The 14,409-nt window shown below is 37.2% G+C and overlaps 1 protein-coding gene across 50 annotated transcripts in view; it reads left to right on the forward strand.

Annotated features, from left to right (window-relative positions):
* Positions 1-14,409, forward strand: part of TTN (titin) — a 312,200-nt gene that overhangs the window by 135,218 nt on the left and 162,573 nt on the right. For 43 of the 50 annotated variants that reach the window (XM_050916743.1, XM_050916742.1, XM_050916769.1 and 40 more), the window contains exons 143-158: positions 2,481-2,744; positions 4,158-4,250; positions 4,877-4,954; positions 5,633-5,713; positions 6,354-6,437; positions 6,664-6,738; positions 6,968-7,045; positions 7,398-7,481; positions 8,030-8,113; positions 8,778-8,855; positions 9,019-9,102; positions 10,702-10,788; positions 11,685-11,759; positions 12,117-12,194; positions 13,083-13,166; positions 13,493-13,564. In XM_050916743.1, coding sequence (XP_050772700.1) covers positions 2,481-2,744; positions 4,158-4,250; positions 4,877-4,954; positions 5,633-5,713; positions 6,354-6,437; positions 6,664-6,738; positions 6,968-7,045; positions 7,398-7,481; positions 8,030-8,113; positions 8,778-8,855; positions 9,019-9,102; positions 10,702-10,788; positions 11,685-11,759; positions 12,117-12,194; positions 13,083-13,166; positions 13,493-13,564 — 1,479 coding nt within the window. The remainder of the gene's footprint in view (positions 1-2,480; positions 2,745-4,157; positions 4,251-4,876; positions 4,955-5,632; positions 5,714-6,353; positions 6,438-6,663; positions 6,739-6,967; positions 7,046-7,397; positions 7,482-8,029; positions 8,114-8,777; positions 8,856-9,018; positions 9,103-10,701; positions 10,789-11,684; positions 11,760-12,116; positions 12,195-13,082; positions 13,167-13,492; positions 13,565-14,409) is intronic. The other 7 variants (XM_050916773.1, XM_050916787.1, XM_050916790.1 and 4 more) reach the window with 5 other exon arrangements.

Consider the following 14,409-nt stretch of genomic DNA (forward strand, 5'->3'; position numbering starts at 1 on the left):
TATGGAAGGGATGGTATGATGGGAGAGCCTAATTTTGGCAACTGATCTTTGATTATCGCCAGATAAGTATGCCCAGTGGTTGGTGATGGGATGTTGGATGGAATGGGATCTGAGTTACTGCAGAGAATTCTTTTCTGAGTGCTGGCTGGTGAGTCTTGCCCACATGCTCAGGGTTTAGCTGATCACCATATTTGGGGTCGGGAGGGAATTTTCCTCCAGGGCAGATTGGCAGAGGCCCTGGAGGTTTTTTGCCTTACCCTGCAGTGTGGGGCATTGGTCACTTGCTGGTGGATTCTCTGCAACTTGAGGTCTTCAAACCACAATTTGAAGACTTCAATAACTCAGGCATAGGTTAGGGGTTTGTTATAGAAGTGGATGGGTAGGGTACTGTGGCCTGCTTTGTGCAGGGGGTCGGACTAGATGATCACATTGGTCCCTTCTGACCCTAGAATCTATGAAGTAATTTCTCACGTGATCCTAGTTAAAGGTTGTAACCTGGTGATACAAGATAAAGACTGAAAAAATGAGCATGAATTAGCATACAAGAACCTAAGCTCTGAAGATAAAAATAATAAAAACTCAGTAAAAAGACTAGCAAAACAAAGACAAAAGCTACTCTGTAAATATGTGACTGTTCTCTTATAGTGTCATTTTATGAAATTGAGGGATGCAGCTGCCTATTTAAAAAGATGTAGAGAAAACTGTAGCTTCTCACTTAGTCAATCCAAAGGCCTTGATGGCCTGGTCCACACTACGCTGTTAAACCAATTTTAACAGCGTTAAATCGATTTAACGTTGCACCCGTCCACACTACACTGCTCTTTATATCGATTTAAAGGGCTCTTTAAATAGATTTCTGTACTCCTACAAAACAAGAGGAGTAACGCTAAAATCAATATTACTATATTGATTTAGGGTTAGTGTAGATGCAAATCGACGTTATTGGCCTCATTATTTTACAGTAGCTACCCACAGTGCACCGCTCCAGAAATCGACGCTAGCCTCGGACCACGGATGCACACCACCGAATTAATGTGCCTAGTATGGACACGCACAATCGACTTTATAATATCTGTTTTATAAAATCGGTTTAAGCTAATTCGAATTAATCCTGTAGTGTAGACGTACCCTATCTTGTAGATTATATCAGTTAGAATCAATAGTCTTTTCAGTGTTTTTCTTATCATACCAGCATAAATCTACAAAACATTGCTATCAGCAGCTTTGATTAGGCATATGTAAAAACCTCTCCAAATTTTTTTTATTTATGTGAATATTATTATTACTTTGTTTTATTTTATTTTATTTAGTTAAATTTTGTCAGGAATAAAAACATTTTGGGTGAAATAATGTATTCTCAAGATGCTAGTTATTTATTTCTATCTAGAAAAAGTGAGTATGTAGACAGTATACAACCTGTAAAAAAACTCCCAATGGGATTCCATCCTTTGGCTTCAGTGGGCTTACAACAATGCCCTAGAGACTTGATTCAGTGCCATTAAAATCAATGGGAGCCTTTCCATCAACTTCAGTGGAGATTGGATTGGGCCATAAATGCAGAATTTAGGAAAGGTGCTAATTTCTTCATGCTCCATTTCTATTTTTTCTGTGAGTAATATTAGAACTGATCCTTTGACGTTTTAAATTAATGGGAGTTTTACAGTTGACTTCAATGGGTGAGAAAATCTGGGACAGTGTGTCTGTCACCTAGAGGTTGCTAAAGGATATATACCACCTCAATATGCATCTATATCTGCCTTTATAGTGTGAATGGGAGCTATGTATGCATATTAAGGAGAGATTGGACCACTAAACATAACATGTTTCTACAGTTTCAGAGGTTGTAAAGAAGCCAGCATCCTGGCCCCAACCCCAAAAGTAACAGGTTATTATTTCAACAAAAGCAGTGTATTTAAAACATGTATACTAAGAAAATAATCCATTGTGTAGAAATAGGCCACTCAGTTTTCCTACCGTGTGATAATCTGCATCAGAAGTATGCAGATTCTTTCTTGAATTTTTCTTTCATTCATCTTAACTTCCTTAGACAGATTTCACCCTGCTACTAGCATGTGCTGATTATATTAATTTGAAAAAAAAATTCCTATTCCAACTTTCTCTTGCAGTTGATATATAATGAACTCAGTGTGGTAGTCTTCCAGTGAACAAATAGGAGAAAATTGCCGTTGAAATATGGGTCCTATAACCCCAAATAATGATAACATAGTTATGTATTGAGGCGATAACTCTAACTTAGCCAACCTATTAGTAAATTGATCAACTGTGTCTGCATGAGGCAAAGCAAGTCTGGACAATATCAGAAGTAGCAAAAGACAATAAAACAGCAATATAATACTTAGACTACTGCGTAAAAATGTTTAATATGCTACTTGAATTCCATAAATAGGTATATTTCTTAAATTAAATACACACATTATGCCTTGCAAACTCCATATTTTAATATGAGCAATCTTTTAAAGTTCCCGAAGTGCCAAGAAAGCCACAAGAGATCGAAGTGACTTCTGTAGCTAGAAGGGAAGAAGTTCATGAAAAGGAGGAAATATATGAAGAAAGAGAAGAGGTTTATGAACAAAAAGAAGAAATTTATGAAGAACAAAAAGAACCTTATGAAGAATGGGAAGAAGATTATGGAGAACAGGAATATTATGAAAGGGAAGAAGGTTATGAAGAAGGGGAAGAGGAATGGGAAACTTATGAAGAAAAACAAGTTTATCATGAAGAAGGTATATTCGAATTTCTTAATTTTATTAATCTTTTTTCCCTTCACTTTCCCCATCCCTCTATTCTCTTGGCCCTGCTCACTATAATTCATTTGTTTTGGGATGTATAAAATGTTACTGCTGAATACAATGGAACATAAATATTGAAATTACTATTAGTATTTTGTGCCATTTTCTTGACCTGTTATCTTCTAATTACCTATTAAAGAGGCCGAGACCTACAAGACCTAATATTTCAGCAGCTACCAGGATTTTTAAAGGACAAACAGAACTTTTTTTTTCCATTTTGGGACCTTTTCATAACAAGGATACATGGGGTTTCCAGTGTGTATACATGTGTATATAGTGTATACAGCTTCACATGCTGCAGTGGGGTGGTGCAGGTCTTCTTCACCCCCTCCTCTACTCTCCATGGAACTGAACCTGAACGGTTGATTTAATGGAAGTTTTGCCATTAACTTCAATGAAAACAAGATCAAGCACCAAGCAGCTTGTGGCTGCCTGTATAAAAGGAGAAATGAGCATATAGAGAAGGAAGGCTCAAGCCCACCTACTATACATCCACATTTATCTCTGTCAGGGATCTAAAGCCAGCTGTAATGTATTTCCATTTATCCAGGTGCATTACAGCTGCAGTCTGTGAAGCCTACCCCACCCAGTCTTGTAGGGTAAGGTTTAGAGTGGTTTTCCAGGATTTTGAGTTTGACAGTAGCAGTTATTCCTTATTTAATCTATATTGTTTCTTTATGTAGTTTTCCCCTGTATTCAGAAGTAAGCCCTGATCTCTCTGTATTTTCTCCCCAATTGGTAAATTTTGAGATTTTCTGTTGCTGTACTTTGGGGTATATTGTGCTATCAATCTGTATGTAGAACTTCCCAAAGTACAGGGGAGTTATGATTGCAAATCAGTGGTAAATCATGGCCCATCGTCGAGCAGGGCTAGGATGATATGAACACCGCTCAAGGTGACACATTATAGTGTGATATTAATTTGTGGACTTTGAAGTTTGGGAGCTTTTCAAATGCACTATGAATTAACCATAGTTTTGACACTTCCATGTTTTTAATTATTTGAGAAGATTTTCCCCCAGACAAGGCCAATTTGGGTGGAATGTTCCACAAATCTTTTCTGGAGCATTAAGAGCCATATATGTCAACAGCATGCCTCCCAATTATCCCAGTGGGAGAAGTGTGTATTTAGCTAAGACAGAATTGGGTCCTAAAGTCAATGGGTTAGCAACAAAGCCAGAAATGAACAGAATCCCCCATGACAACTGTTGGATGTTCACGACTGTGTGTTTTATTTGTAAAATATTATATCAGCACCTAATGTTGGCTGTCCCACCCTGAGGTAAGGTGACCTTTTTCAGGGTGTGTACTTCCTCTTCATTAACTGTGATGCTGTTTTTATTAAAGTGATTGGAGTTCCTCAGAAGCCCATGCCTGAGCATATAACACCAGCAATTACAGCTGAAAAGAAAGAAAAGAAAGAAGTGACCATACATAAAGGTACAGGATTGAGATATATCTGTTTAACTAGGGTTATAGTCACTCTGAGCAAGTTTCAGATCTTTCTTATGCTGATGTAAATCTAGGCAGTGGGATCCTCCCCCAGATCCCTGCATGCCTATCTCCCCCCTCTGGCAGAATGCGTAAGGGCACGGTGCTCAGGAAGACTTGGGTCTTCCCTGTGCAATAAAATAGAGACTGGGAGGGTTGCTGGATGCTGTAGAGATTCTTGGGCAAACATCATTCAGGCAAAGGTTTTGTTATCTTCCTTTCCCACCATGCACCAGTCCTCAAGTAGCTGTGGTCAGGTGGAGTCCTTGGCAGAGCAATGGAGCTGCACTACTAGGAAGTGGTAGTCACCAGGTCCTTCCTAAGGATCCCCCTGGCCCTCACTGGGTCCCTGGAGATCCACCAGGTTTGTGGGAAAGCTGTATGGCCCATTGCACAGAGGTCACCATCACCAGTGAACCATGTGAGTGGATGTGCAAGAGGGAATACTGGCAAAGATTAAAACATATCAACGTCGCATTAAATGCTTCAGATCCCAGCTCTGACTGATTTTTATCTGAGTGATCATTTGCCAGGTTGTCTAAATGTTGTGTGATATGTCTTTAAATCGCCTGCAGTTGTTAGGAAACCTGTAGCTGAAGAAGTTGAGGTAACCACTCAAAGGCTTGAGGAGGAAGAACTCAGACTGCCTAAAGGTACTGGTACCTACTGCATGATTTTAACGCCACTGTGACATGAAAGTAGTTGGAATATTGCCACTTTATGTGTTTGCAGAAAAAAATGTTCTTCATTTAACATAGATCTGACCGATTTTCAATCTTTGAGACAATGATGGTAACAACCCTTGCCCAGTTGTAGTGAAAGGAAGATAAATGCAGCAGTTTATGAGAAACATATGAGCCTGTAGAGCAAACTCCTAATACTTGAGGGCAGGGAGTGCTGATAAACTACATTTGGAAGGGAGTATCTTCTTCACCCTTACCCACCCATGTCTGACATCCAATTCTCCATCCTGGTTAATCAACCAGGGTATCTTCACCAATTGTTTGGGCATATGGATACATATGCATCCCAGCTCATTGCTGATTGGGCCCCCAAAACTCAACAGAATGAGGATGTCATGAACATCTATGCAGCAGTGGTCACAAATTTTATAACCCCCTAATAAGATATGGTAGGGGATCAAAAGAAACAACCACTATCCTTATATCATTTTGTGCTGTCCCATGCAAGCCTAGCATAGCTGCAGGGCTGGATCAGATTACATTTTTCTTGTTTGTTACATTTTCAAAGTGTGCTGCAAACATTAACTAAGTGTAATATTAATTTGGTATCTTCACTACATACGGGACTAACAATTCATATTTCTAAAGTGCCAGCAGTTCCCAAGAAGGTTCCGCCACCAAAACCTACCCGGGTGCCAGTCCAGGAGGAGGAAGTTATGAGAAAGAAAGGTACAGATCTTGACCTCTCAATTACCTATTCCATTTTTTCCAGCATTATATGTATCATTGTGCTGCATGTGGCTATATATGTGTCTATTAGTATTTGTGTCAATTTCACATTGCCCTGCAGTGACCACTCTCATTGTTTAATTAGTAGTATGTAACATGCACACTTTCATGTTTAATTTGTTCTGTTACATAGTAGCATAGAATTTGTTTTTGTGTTGAATGGTTTCTGTGGGTAGCTTTCAAGTGTTTAAATTCTGTACATGGTATTGCAGTGTGATGTGGCTCTTCCTTCATGTATTCTGCTTGCTGGCTTATATCTAAAGATGAATGATCTTAGCATCCTGCAATTTCTTTGGAAAAGCAACTTCTATGTGCTCGTTTTGTATAATATTTACAAAAGGCTACATGCTCTTTTAAGAAGCTTTTTGTACTATCAGTCTCGTTGACCTCTAAACAGATACTAAATTCATGTTTATTACTTTCATGTTTACTATTTTAGCGCATACATACTAAGTCTCTAATTCTGCGCTTTAAGACTTAAATGTACAATAGACTTACTGATTTGATAAAGACTGATACATTGTCTTCCATAAATGTGGGTTCAGAAAAACACTACTAAAATGAAATCCTATTTTTAAAGTACCGACAGTAGAAATGTGGACTATTTCAGAAGAAAAGATGTCTGTTTCTGTTCATGCAGAAGAAGAATATTCTTATGTTTCAGGTATGTACGAAATGAAAAAGTTGTAAACCCAAATGAAAACATTTCAATCTTACTAGTTTCTTTTTATAGACTTTTTTTGTGACAAATTATATATTTTAAACACATTGTACATTTATGTTTCATATTACATCGCTTCTTTGTCATTGTTGTGTTCCATTGCTTTGATATTCTTTGAGAGAAAAACTTTGAATACATCTCAACATTATTAAAATGATTTTATTTAAAGAGCCAAAAGTACATGAAAGAACTGTCACAGAAGAAAAAGTACATGTTGAAATTCCTGAGGCTCCCCCTGCTAAAGGTAGATTTTTAAAATCTTATATATTTATTAACCTTTAATTCTTAATTATTAAAAATATAATCCTATTAATTGTAAGTACTCTTCACCTCTTCAGATTATGCTCCAAATTTCTAAATGTGCTTACATATGTATTTTAGACAGTTTGCATACACATACAGTATTCTTAAAAGAACTTCAGAACTACTATGGACATTACCTTTTAATATCCTTACATTTAATATCTTCAAAGTTCCTGAGGCACGTAAGAAAAAAGAAGAGAAAATACCTGTTGCTGTTCCCAAAAAGGTGGAGGCTCCTCCAGTTAAAGGTAAATAAAATCTGTGCATCTGCGTTCAAGTGTCTATCCTCTAACCACAGGTTAGAATGTCAGACTTGCTCAGATTTCTCCCACTAATGGCTACATCTTCAGAAGTTACCTGCTCTTATACAAGTACACAAACATGAGTATCTCTCAAGCTAAGCCACATTCTTAACTATTTAAATGATCAGCAGTTAGTATGTTCTTTGGTATGCACAAAATACATAATGTATGTTTAATAACATAGGTAAACTTTTTTGATTTCTTAGTATTTGTATATATACATGTTGAAAGTCATCTTCAGTATTTTACTAAATAATTTAGTAAATTCCTAAATGTTCACAACTCTGTATCTTTAAAGTGCCTGAGGTGCCAAAGAAAACTGTCCCAGAAAAGAAGGAACCTGTTCCTGTCCCTAAAAAAGTAGAAGCTCCACCAGCTAAAGGTACTCCAGCTCTCATGAGAAAAGCAAAATCTTTTTTTTTTGTTACCTTATTTTTGTTGTTGTCTTAAATACATTTGTGGATTAACTATACAGCTTTGTTTTTGTGTTATCTTTATCTGCTATATACTATGTTGGTTTATTCAAGGATCATTTGTGCTGTAACACAGCCCATAATCACTTCATTTGTTTTAAACTTTGTCCTTCCTTTTCTCAGCCTTTCCTTTGTCTGTTATCTGTATTTAAATTGTATGCTCTTTGGCCAAGGGGCTGGCCTTTTTTTTTTTTTTTTAACTTCTGTGAAGCACCATGGAAATGTATAGTGCTATATTAATAATATAACAATGCACTGTGCCTATCTTTCAGTAATTTATAAATAGCTGTCTACATATCTTAATATTATATAGCTACATGTTGTGACACGTGCTGCAGTGCTCACATCCTTAGCTGGATAACTGTATGTGTTCTATAAAGGACTCTTTGAGCACTGTACTCTTAATAAGTGTTCCAAAAACTAAAACACCACCATTTTGACAATGATGTCTTTAAAGTGCCTGAAGTGCCTAAGAAACCTGTGCCGGAGAAGAAAGTACCCGATGCTGTTCCCAAGAAAGAAGTAGCTCCTCCAGCTAAAGGTACGTCACCTTTTGAGTGTGAGCATTAGCAATATGTTTGTCTTAATAATTATTGAATACTTCTAAATCTAACCATATGTTATATATACTTTTATGTGCAGTCTATTGCTTGTCTGTTCTTTGTCTATGTAGTTCTCAAAATCTTTTTAGAAAGATTATTTAAATCTGTTTTTAATATCTTTAAAGTGCCTAGAAAACCTATTCAAGTTCCCATTCCCAATAAAATGGTACTCCACTTGCTAGAAGTATACCAAATAGTAGATTGCATTCTATATGCACCACTTTAATGTTGCTGTTTTAAATGTCTTTCATACAGTGTATAAGTAAATGGATTTGTTTCAATGACAATGATTATTGTGCATCATAACTGTATGTTTTATATAACACCACTTAAGGCTAACTATCAACAATTCTAGTTTCTTGACTTAAAGAATGCAGTCTTAAAATACTTGTGTGCATATTCCAAATATCAGAGTTTGGATCTGATTTCTTCAAAGACATGTTTTCTTTTGGTAACCCATCTCTGTACATTGCAGTGTACAGTTTGTGTGTTAAATGGCTTATCTTCCTCAGACGAATGGATGAATGCACTTCTATAGTAATGTACCCCCTTTAATCCTTTTTAAAATGAGCATTCAGTATTCTAAATTTGATATTTTTGAAGTGCCTGAGGTGCCTAAGAGACCTGTCCCAGAAGAAAAAGTTGCTGTTCCTAAAAGAGAAGAGGCTCCGCCAGTGAAAGGTACATTACTTTGTAGTTTACTGTGTTAAAGACTGTTCTTTAGTGTTTTGGTAGTGTTGTGGCAATGTGTGTCTGGATGTAATCTCCTCTTTAAAGTCTTCATTTGTGTTGTGTGTTGCTTTTTCCATTTTGTAAGTCCTAAAACTAAATAATATCTTCAAAGTGCCTGCAGTGCCGAAGAGAGTTGTCCCTGAAGAAAAATTACCTGTTGCTGTTCCTAAAAGAGTGGAGGCTCCCGCAGCTAAAGGTATGCTTCCCGATAGAGTCACAGAACATGTTGATTCTTAAATAGCATCTGTTCTTATCTTCTGTTTTGTTATTGACTTCTTACTATATTTGCGATACTGTTGGAAGTTATACGTTAGCGTACTGTGTTATTGACAGAGGATCATGAGTTTATTTTGTGTATATTGTGTAGTACTGTGCCATATACTATTTGTGTTCTTGTTATGTAGTATCAGTGTTCTTAAATCTTCAAAAACCTAGTCATAGCAATCTGGGATATTATTTAGTCATTAGAATTAGAAATTCATAAATTTAATATTAGTACCTTACAAAGTGCCTGAGGTACATCAGAAAACAGTTTTAGAAGAAAAAGTATGTATTACAGAAGAAAGAGTATCTGTTATAATCTCTAAAGGAGTGATGTCCCAACACCTGAAGGTATATTGCAAGCTGTGATCCATGTGAGAAACATCAATTCTGTAGATTGTTCTTGTTGTCTTAGAGTGCAGATTTGTTATTTAAAGGCATGATTCCTAATACAGAAACATGACTTGGTTGTTATATGTGAGTTTTTGTCACTACGTTTTACATGTGGAGCCCATAACTTCCCAGTTGCTCAGAGCTTCCTGTGGGGTGTCCAGCCCTTATACTTTTAGTCCCTGATACAAAACCCATTGAATTGGATGGAAAGATTCTCATTGATTGCAGTGGGCTTTGGATCAGACTCAATGAAGACACAATGGAAGTTAAGGATAATTGGATAGTAGGCACCTTGCGGGATCCGGCCATGAGACATAGGTACACACATGAGGATTGTATTCATCATTTCCTTGCCCCCATACAGAAGCACTACTCACTGTGCTACATATGAGAAATACCGACTGTTTTTGCACTGTAACTCATTACCATTCTGGGACAGATTCTCAGCTTGAATGGAGACTGACTTCAATGGAGTTATGACAATTTACGCCAGTTAAGGATCTCCCCCATAGTGTCCCAAGCCAAGATTCTCCAATTGTATAATCCATTAATTAATAGTAATTAAGATTGGGATAGTTAACACATTTTTATTAAGAAAACAAGAAAAGGGCCAAAATTCCTTAAGTCAACACCCAAGATACCCCTATGAAATATGAATATGCAGAAAGGTATTTGTTCATGTAAACATGTTCCTTTCTGCTTGCATCTAGGCAAATTGGCTTCTTGTCCCATCATAAGTTGAGTTTTTCCCTGATACAGTTCTAAAGAATATGCTGGTTTCTCAATTTATTTGTCCAGCACATCACTTGCCCTCTTATTTTGTACTCGTCTTTCTTTACCACCACAAAAAGAGTAAGAAGAATTGTTTAACTACTTTACTGCTGGTCCTTCATTGTAGCTGCTGTGATGGGACGTTTGGGAAGCTGTGGCACTCCACTGAAAACACAGTTGAATGCTGAGAGTTACTGGAGATGTAGTATGTCCTAGCATATGGACAAGGAACAGAATTTAGTGCAAAGCAAAGCATTTCATGTTTCCTGTCTATGGCTGTAGTTGTCGCATTGATTTTATCAGAATTGTTATACCGCTGCCACAACCATTGATCCACAAAAAAATATTAAAACTGAACCTGTCTTTAAAGAACCAACATTGGAAGAATGGATAGAAGAAGAGGAAGAGGAAGCAATCATTTCTTTTCACAGAGAAGAGGAGATTTCATCAGTTACAGGTACAAACACAATTCAAGGAGTATAGGCTAAAATGAAAACGATCTCAGAATCTTGCTATTTTTTAAATATTTTTTTGTTTTTTACAAAAAAAAACAAATTTTCCCTCACTGTGTAGGTCAGGGGTAGGCAACCTATGGCACAAGTGCCGAAGGCGGCACATGAGCTGATTTTCAGTGGCACTCACACTGCCTGGGTCCTGGCCACCAGTCCGGGGGGGCTCTGCATTTTCATTCAATTTTAAAGGAAGCTTTTTAAACATTTTTAAAACCTTATTTACTTTACATACAACAATAGTTTAGTTATATATTATAGACTTATAGAAAGAGACCTTCTACAAAAGTTAAAATGTATTACTGGCATGCAAAACTTTAAATTAGCATGAATAAATGAAGACTCAGTACACCACTTCTGAAAGGTTGATGACCCCTGCTGTAGGTGAACATTTTTCATTACACCATGTGTTTAAATGCTGGTAAAGTTTCATATATTATGACATTTTGCCACTACTAAACAGCTCTGCCACTTCTTATGATCAGACTTCAGCCCAACCCACTACAAAACAGTATAGTTGGTTGCTCACAGAAAATAGGTGAAAAACATCAATCTAATCTTAAATATCAAGAGAATCCTCTGTCCTCAGTCTTTATGAAGATTTTATCTCTGAGAGAATTATTCCTCCTTTCTTGTTCTTGTTTGACTGACCAACTCAGAGATATATAATGACATTCTGTGGACTTCCTTAGACAATTCCATTACGTATGAGAATGAGCAAACCCACAGAAACACTTATCTATTGTCAGTGAATTCATAGTGAGATTTGTGTGTTGCTTTTTCTTTTGGTTTCTCTGGTATTGAAATCCTTCCAGTTTTCTAAAATTACACAATATTTTTAAAGTACTTAAGAAAAAACCACCAGAAGAATGGATACCTCCTGTTGCTCTTGAAATAGAAGAACCTCAATTCACCAAAGGTAAACTAATGAACATGATATTCTCTAGATGTCTTTATCTGTTCCTTTATCTCACACATTTTGTTTGTTTGTTGTGTTTGTTTCAAATGTTTTTCATGTAGATATTTTGTGTTTTAGTGACAGTAACCTCTGTCTGGATCTTCACTATGTATAGACTATCACTTGTGTCCTTTGTACTGTTTTTGTAAATTGTTCCTTCTTCTTTTACTCTTTCATTTTTGTATTCAGTGAAATTTCATGTATATTTTCTTTCAACAAAACTCGATTAAGATTAAAAAGATTTATTTCTAGCTGCTTATTATTAAAATTCATTTCACATATTACAATTAACTATTCCTACATTTAATACTTTTAAAGTGACTGAAGTGCAACGGAAAATTATCACCCAAGAAAAAGTAGCTATCTCTGAAAAGGAGGAAGCTCCACCAAAAAGAGGTACATTGCCTTTTGAAGCCATGCAACAGATATTTATCTCTTAATTTTGTCTTGTATCTCTAACTGTCTAATTATGTTCCATAAAATATAGATTCTGGTGTGTGCTTTCATTGTCTTATTTGACTTACACAAATGTCAGGCTTCTGTACTTGTATTTTTGTTGCCTGTTATTTTTGCCGTTTGTGAGTAATTCAAAATTCCTAAAAATAAACAATATATTTAAAATGCCAGAAGTGCCCCAAAAAGCTGTGCCGGAAGAGAAATTCCCCGTTCCAGTCCACAAAAAAGTGGTGATTCCACCAGCTAAAATTACTTCAGCTCTTTCTGGGATACAGGAGGCTTCTGCATATGAGAAATCAGTGGAACACAGCAGGCCTTGAACCTGTGAATTATATGATTTAAAAAAAAACAGTTTATACTCAGTTGGTCATGAATTAAAAGGAATTTTTATTTCTGTCCTGTAAAAAATGCAGAAAATCTTGTAAAACTGTCATACTCCTGAATTTCTTGTGCCTTGAAAACTGCTATGAATTGCATAGTAGTTATGGGTGCACACTAATTTTCATAAACTGAGTATCAGTCATATGCAGAAGCTCACTGTCTCTTCTTAAAAATGAAAAGGATCAATGTCTTTTCAGATCATAAGCATTTTTTTCAAAGATGCCTTTCTGTCCTTAACATCTGTCATTTTCTTGTGTGTTTAATATGCTATCTCTTATGTATTTCTCTGTGTGAAGTTTTGTAGTTAAATTGCATGTAATGCAAAGTGCCAGCAGTGCTGAAGAATCTTACGTTCAAATTCTAGCACTGTGTCATGTATATATGCTTTAGTCATTCTTTTTAATGTACATATGTCTCTTTCTATTCTTACAATTGCTATTTTTAAAGTACCGGAAGTTCCAGAGACAGTTGTCACAGAAGAAAGAGTCTCCATTGCTGTTCCAAAAAGAAAAGCAGCTCCACGAGCAAAAGGTACCCACATCCATGGATTAAATGATAAAAGAACTATTCTCACTGCCTGGCTATGGTCCTCCAATCTGACTGCCACATTGCCACAGTAAATTCTCTTGAATTCTGACATTCCACCAAAACCCCAGGAACCTTCAGGGGTACAGGGGCAGCAATAAGGGTGCATTTCCCTCCAATTTATCTGGTGTCAGAGGCGGCAGAAAAGCAATTAAAATGTCATATTTCTGTAACAACCACATTGAGTGGATAGGGAATATATATCCTCTACCCCAAATATTGTTTCAGAGAAACAATACTAAAACTAGGCTTTATCTTTAATGTACCAACAGTGGAAAAGCGTTGGGATTTGTCAGAGGAAACGTCTATCTCTCTTCACACAGAGGAGGAGGTTTCATACACAGGTATGAACTAAACTAAAAGAGTTTTAGGCCTAAATGGAATCTTTTAGTTTTGCCGCCATCTTTTTTTTTAATCTATTTTGTTTTGCAAGCAAAACTCAGGATTTAAAGCTGAGTGTAGATTAAAGTTTTTTATTATACCTGGGGCAGGCCAATATTTTTCCTAACAGTGAAGTTCTTTGAATTTCTCTGCTCTCAAGAGCCTTAAATCTTCCATCATGACTTCTTTTTGTTTTCCTGGGGGAAGCTTAAGAATTTAATTAGGTCCTGTCTTGGATGCAACCAGCGTGCTGCCTGTCTCTCTCTGCCCTGTGAGGGGAAGCTGCCTGGCCAAGTCCCTACTAAATATGCAGGCGCTCTCCTCTTCTGGCTAGTCTGTCCTCCCTTCCCTCTCTCCTAAGGAAAGGCAGCACATCCTGAAGTAGTGATAAAAGAAAGGCTCCTTTGACCCTTCCACTGCTGCCCTGTCAGCACTTCAACTCACTCTGGGGCTGAGACAACCCAGAGTGCTCCAAGCTATTGAGAAACCCCATTGTTGAGCAGTCTGGATGTTTCAGCCCTGGGGTGATTTAAAAGGTTTGTAGAGCCACAGCAGTAAGACTTGGTCTCACTGCAGCAGTATAAGTGGTAGGATGGGCAGGACACCTGCACTGGGAGTTGCGAGAAGAGGAGAATTGCAGGAGAAGGCACTTTGCTGGCCTCCCAAATAACAGGATGGGGGAGAAGACCAGCCAGCGGCCTGGAGAAGAGCCTGTGAAGGGAGAGTGAGCCAGCTGTCCCCAGAGAGAAAGGAGGTCAAGGTCTGCAGGCCTCCCCCAGAAGGCAAGTTGAAGTGCAGCGAGTGGCTT

This window comes from Gopherus flavomarginatus, chromosome 10, assembly GCF_025201925.1.
Source record: "Gopherus flavomarginatus isolate rGopFla2 chromosome 10, rGopFla2.mat.asm, whole genome shotgun sequence".
In the NCBI taxonomy this organism is placed as follows: Eukaryota; Metazoa; Chordata; order Testudines; family Testudinidae; genus Gopherus; species Gopherus flavomarginatus.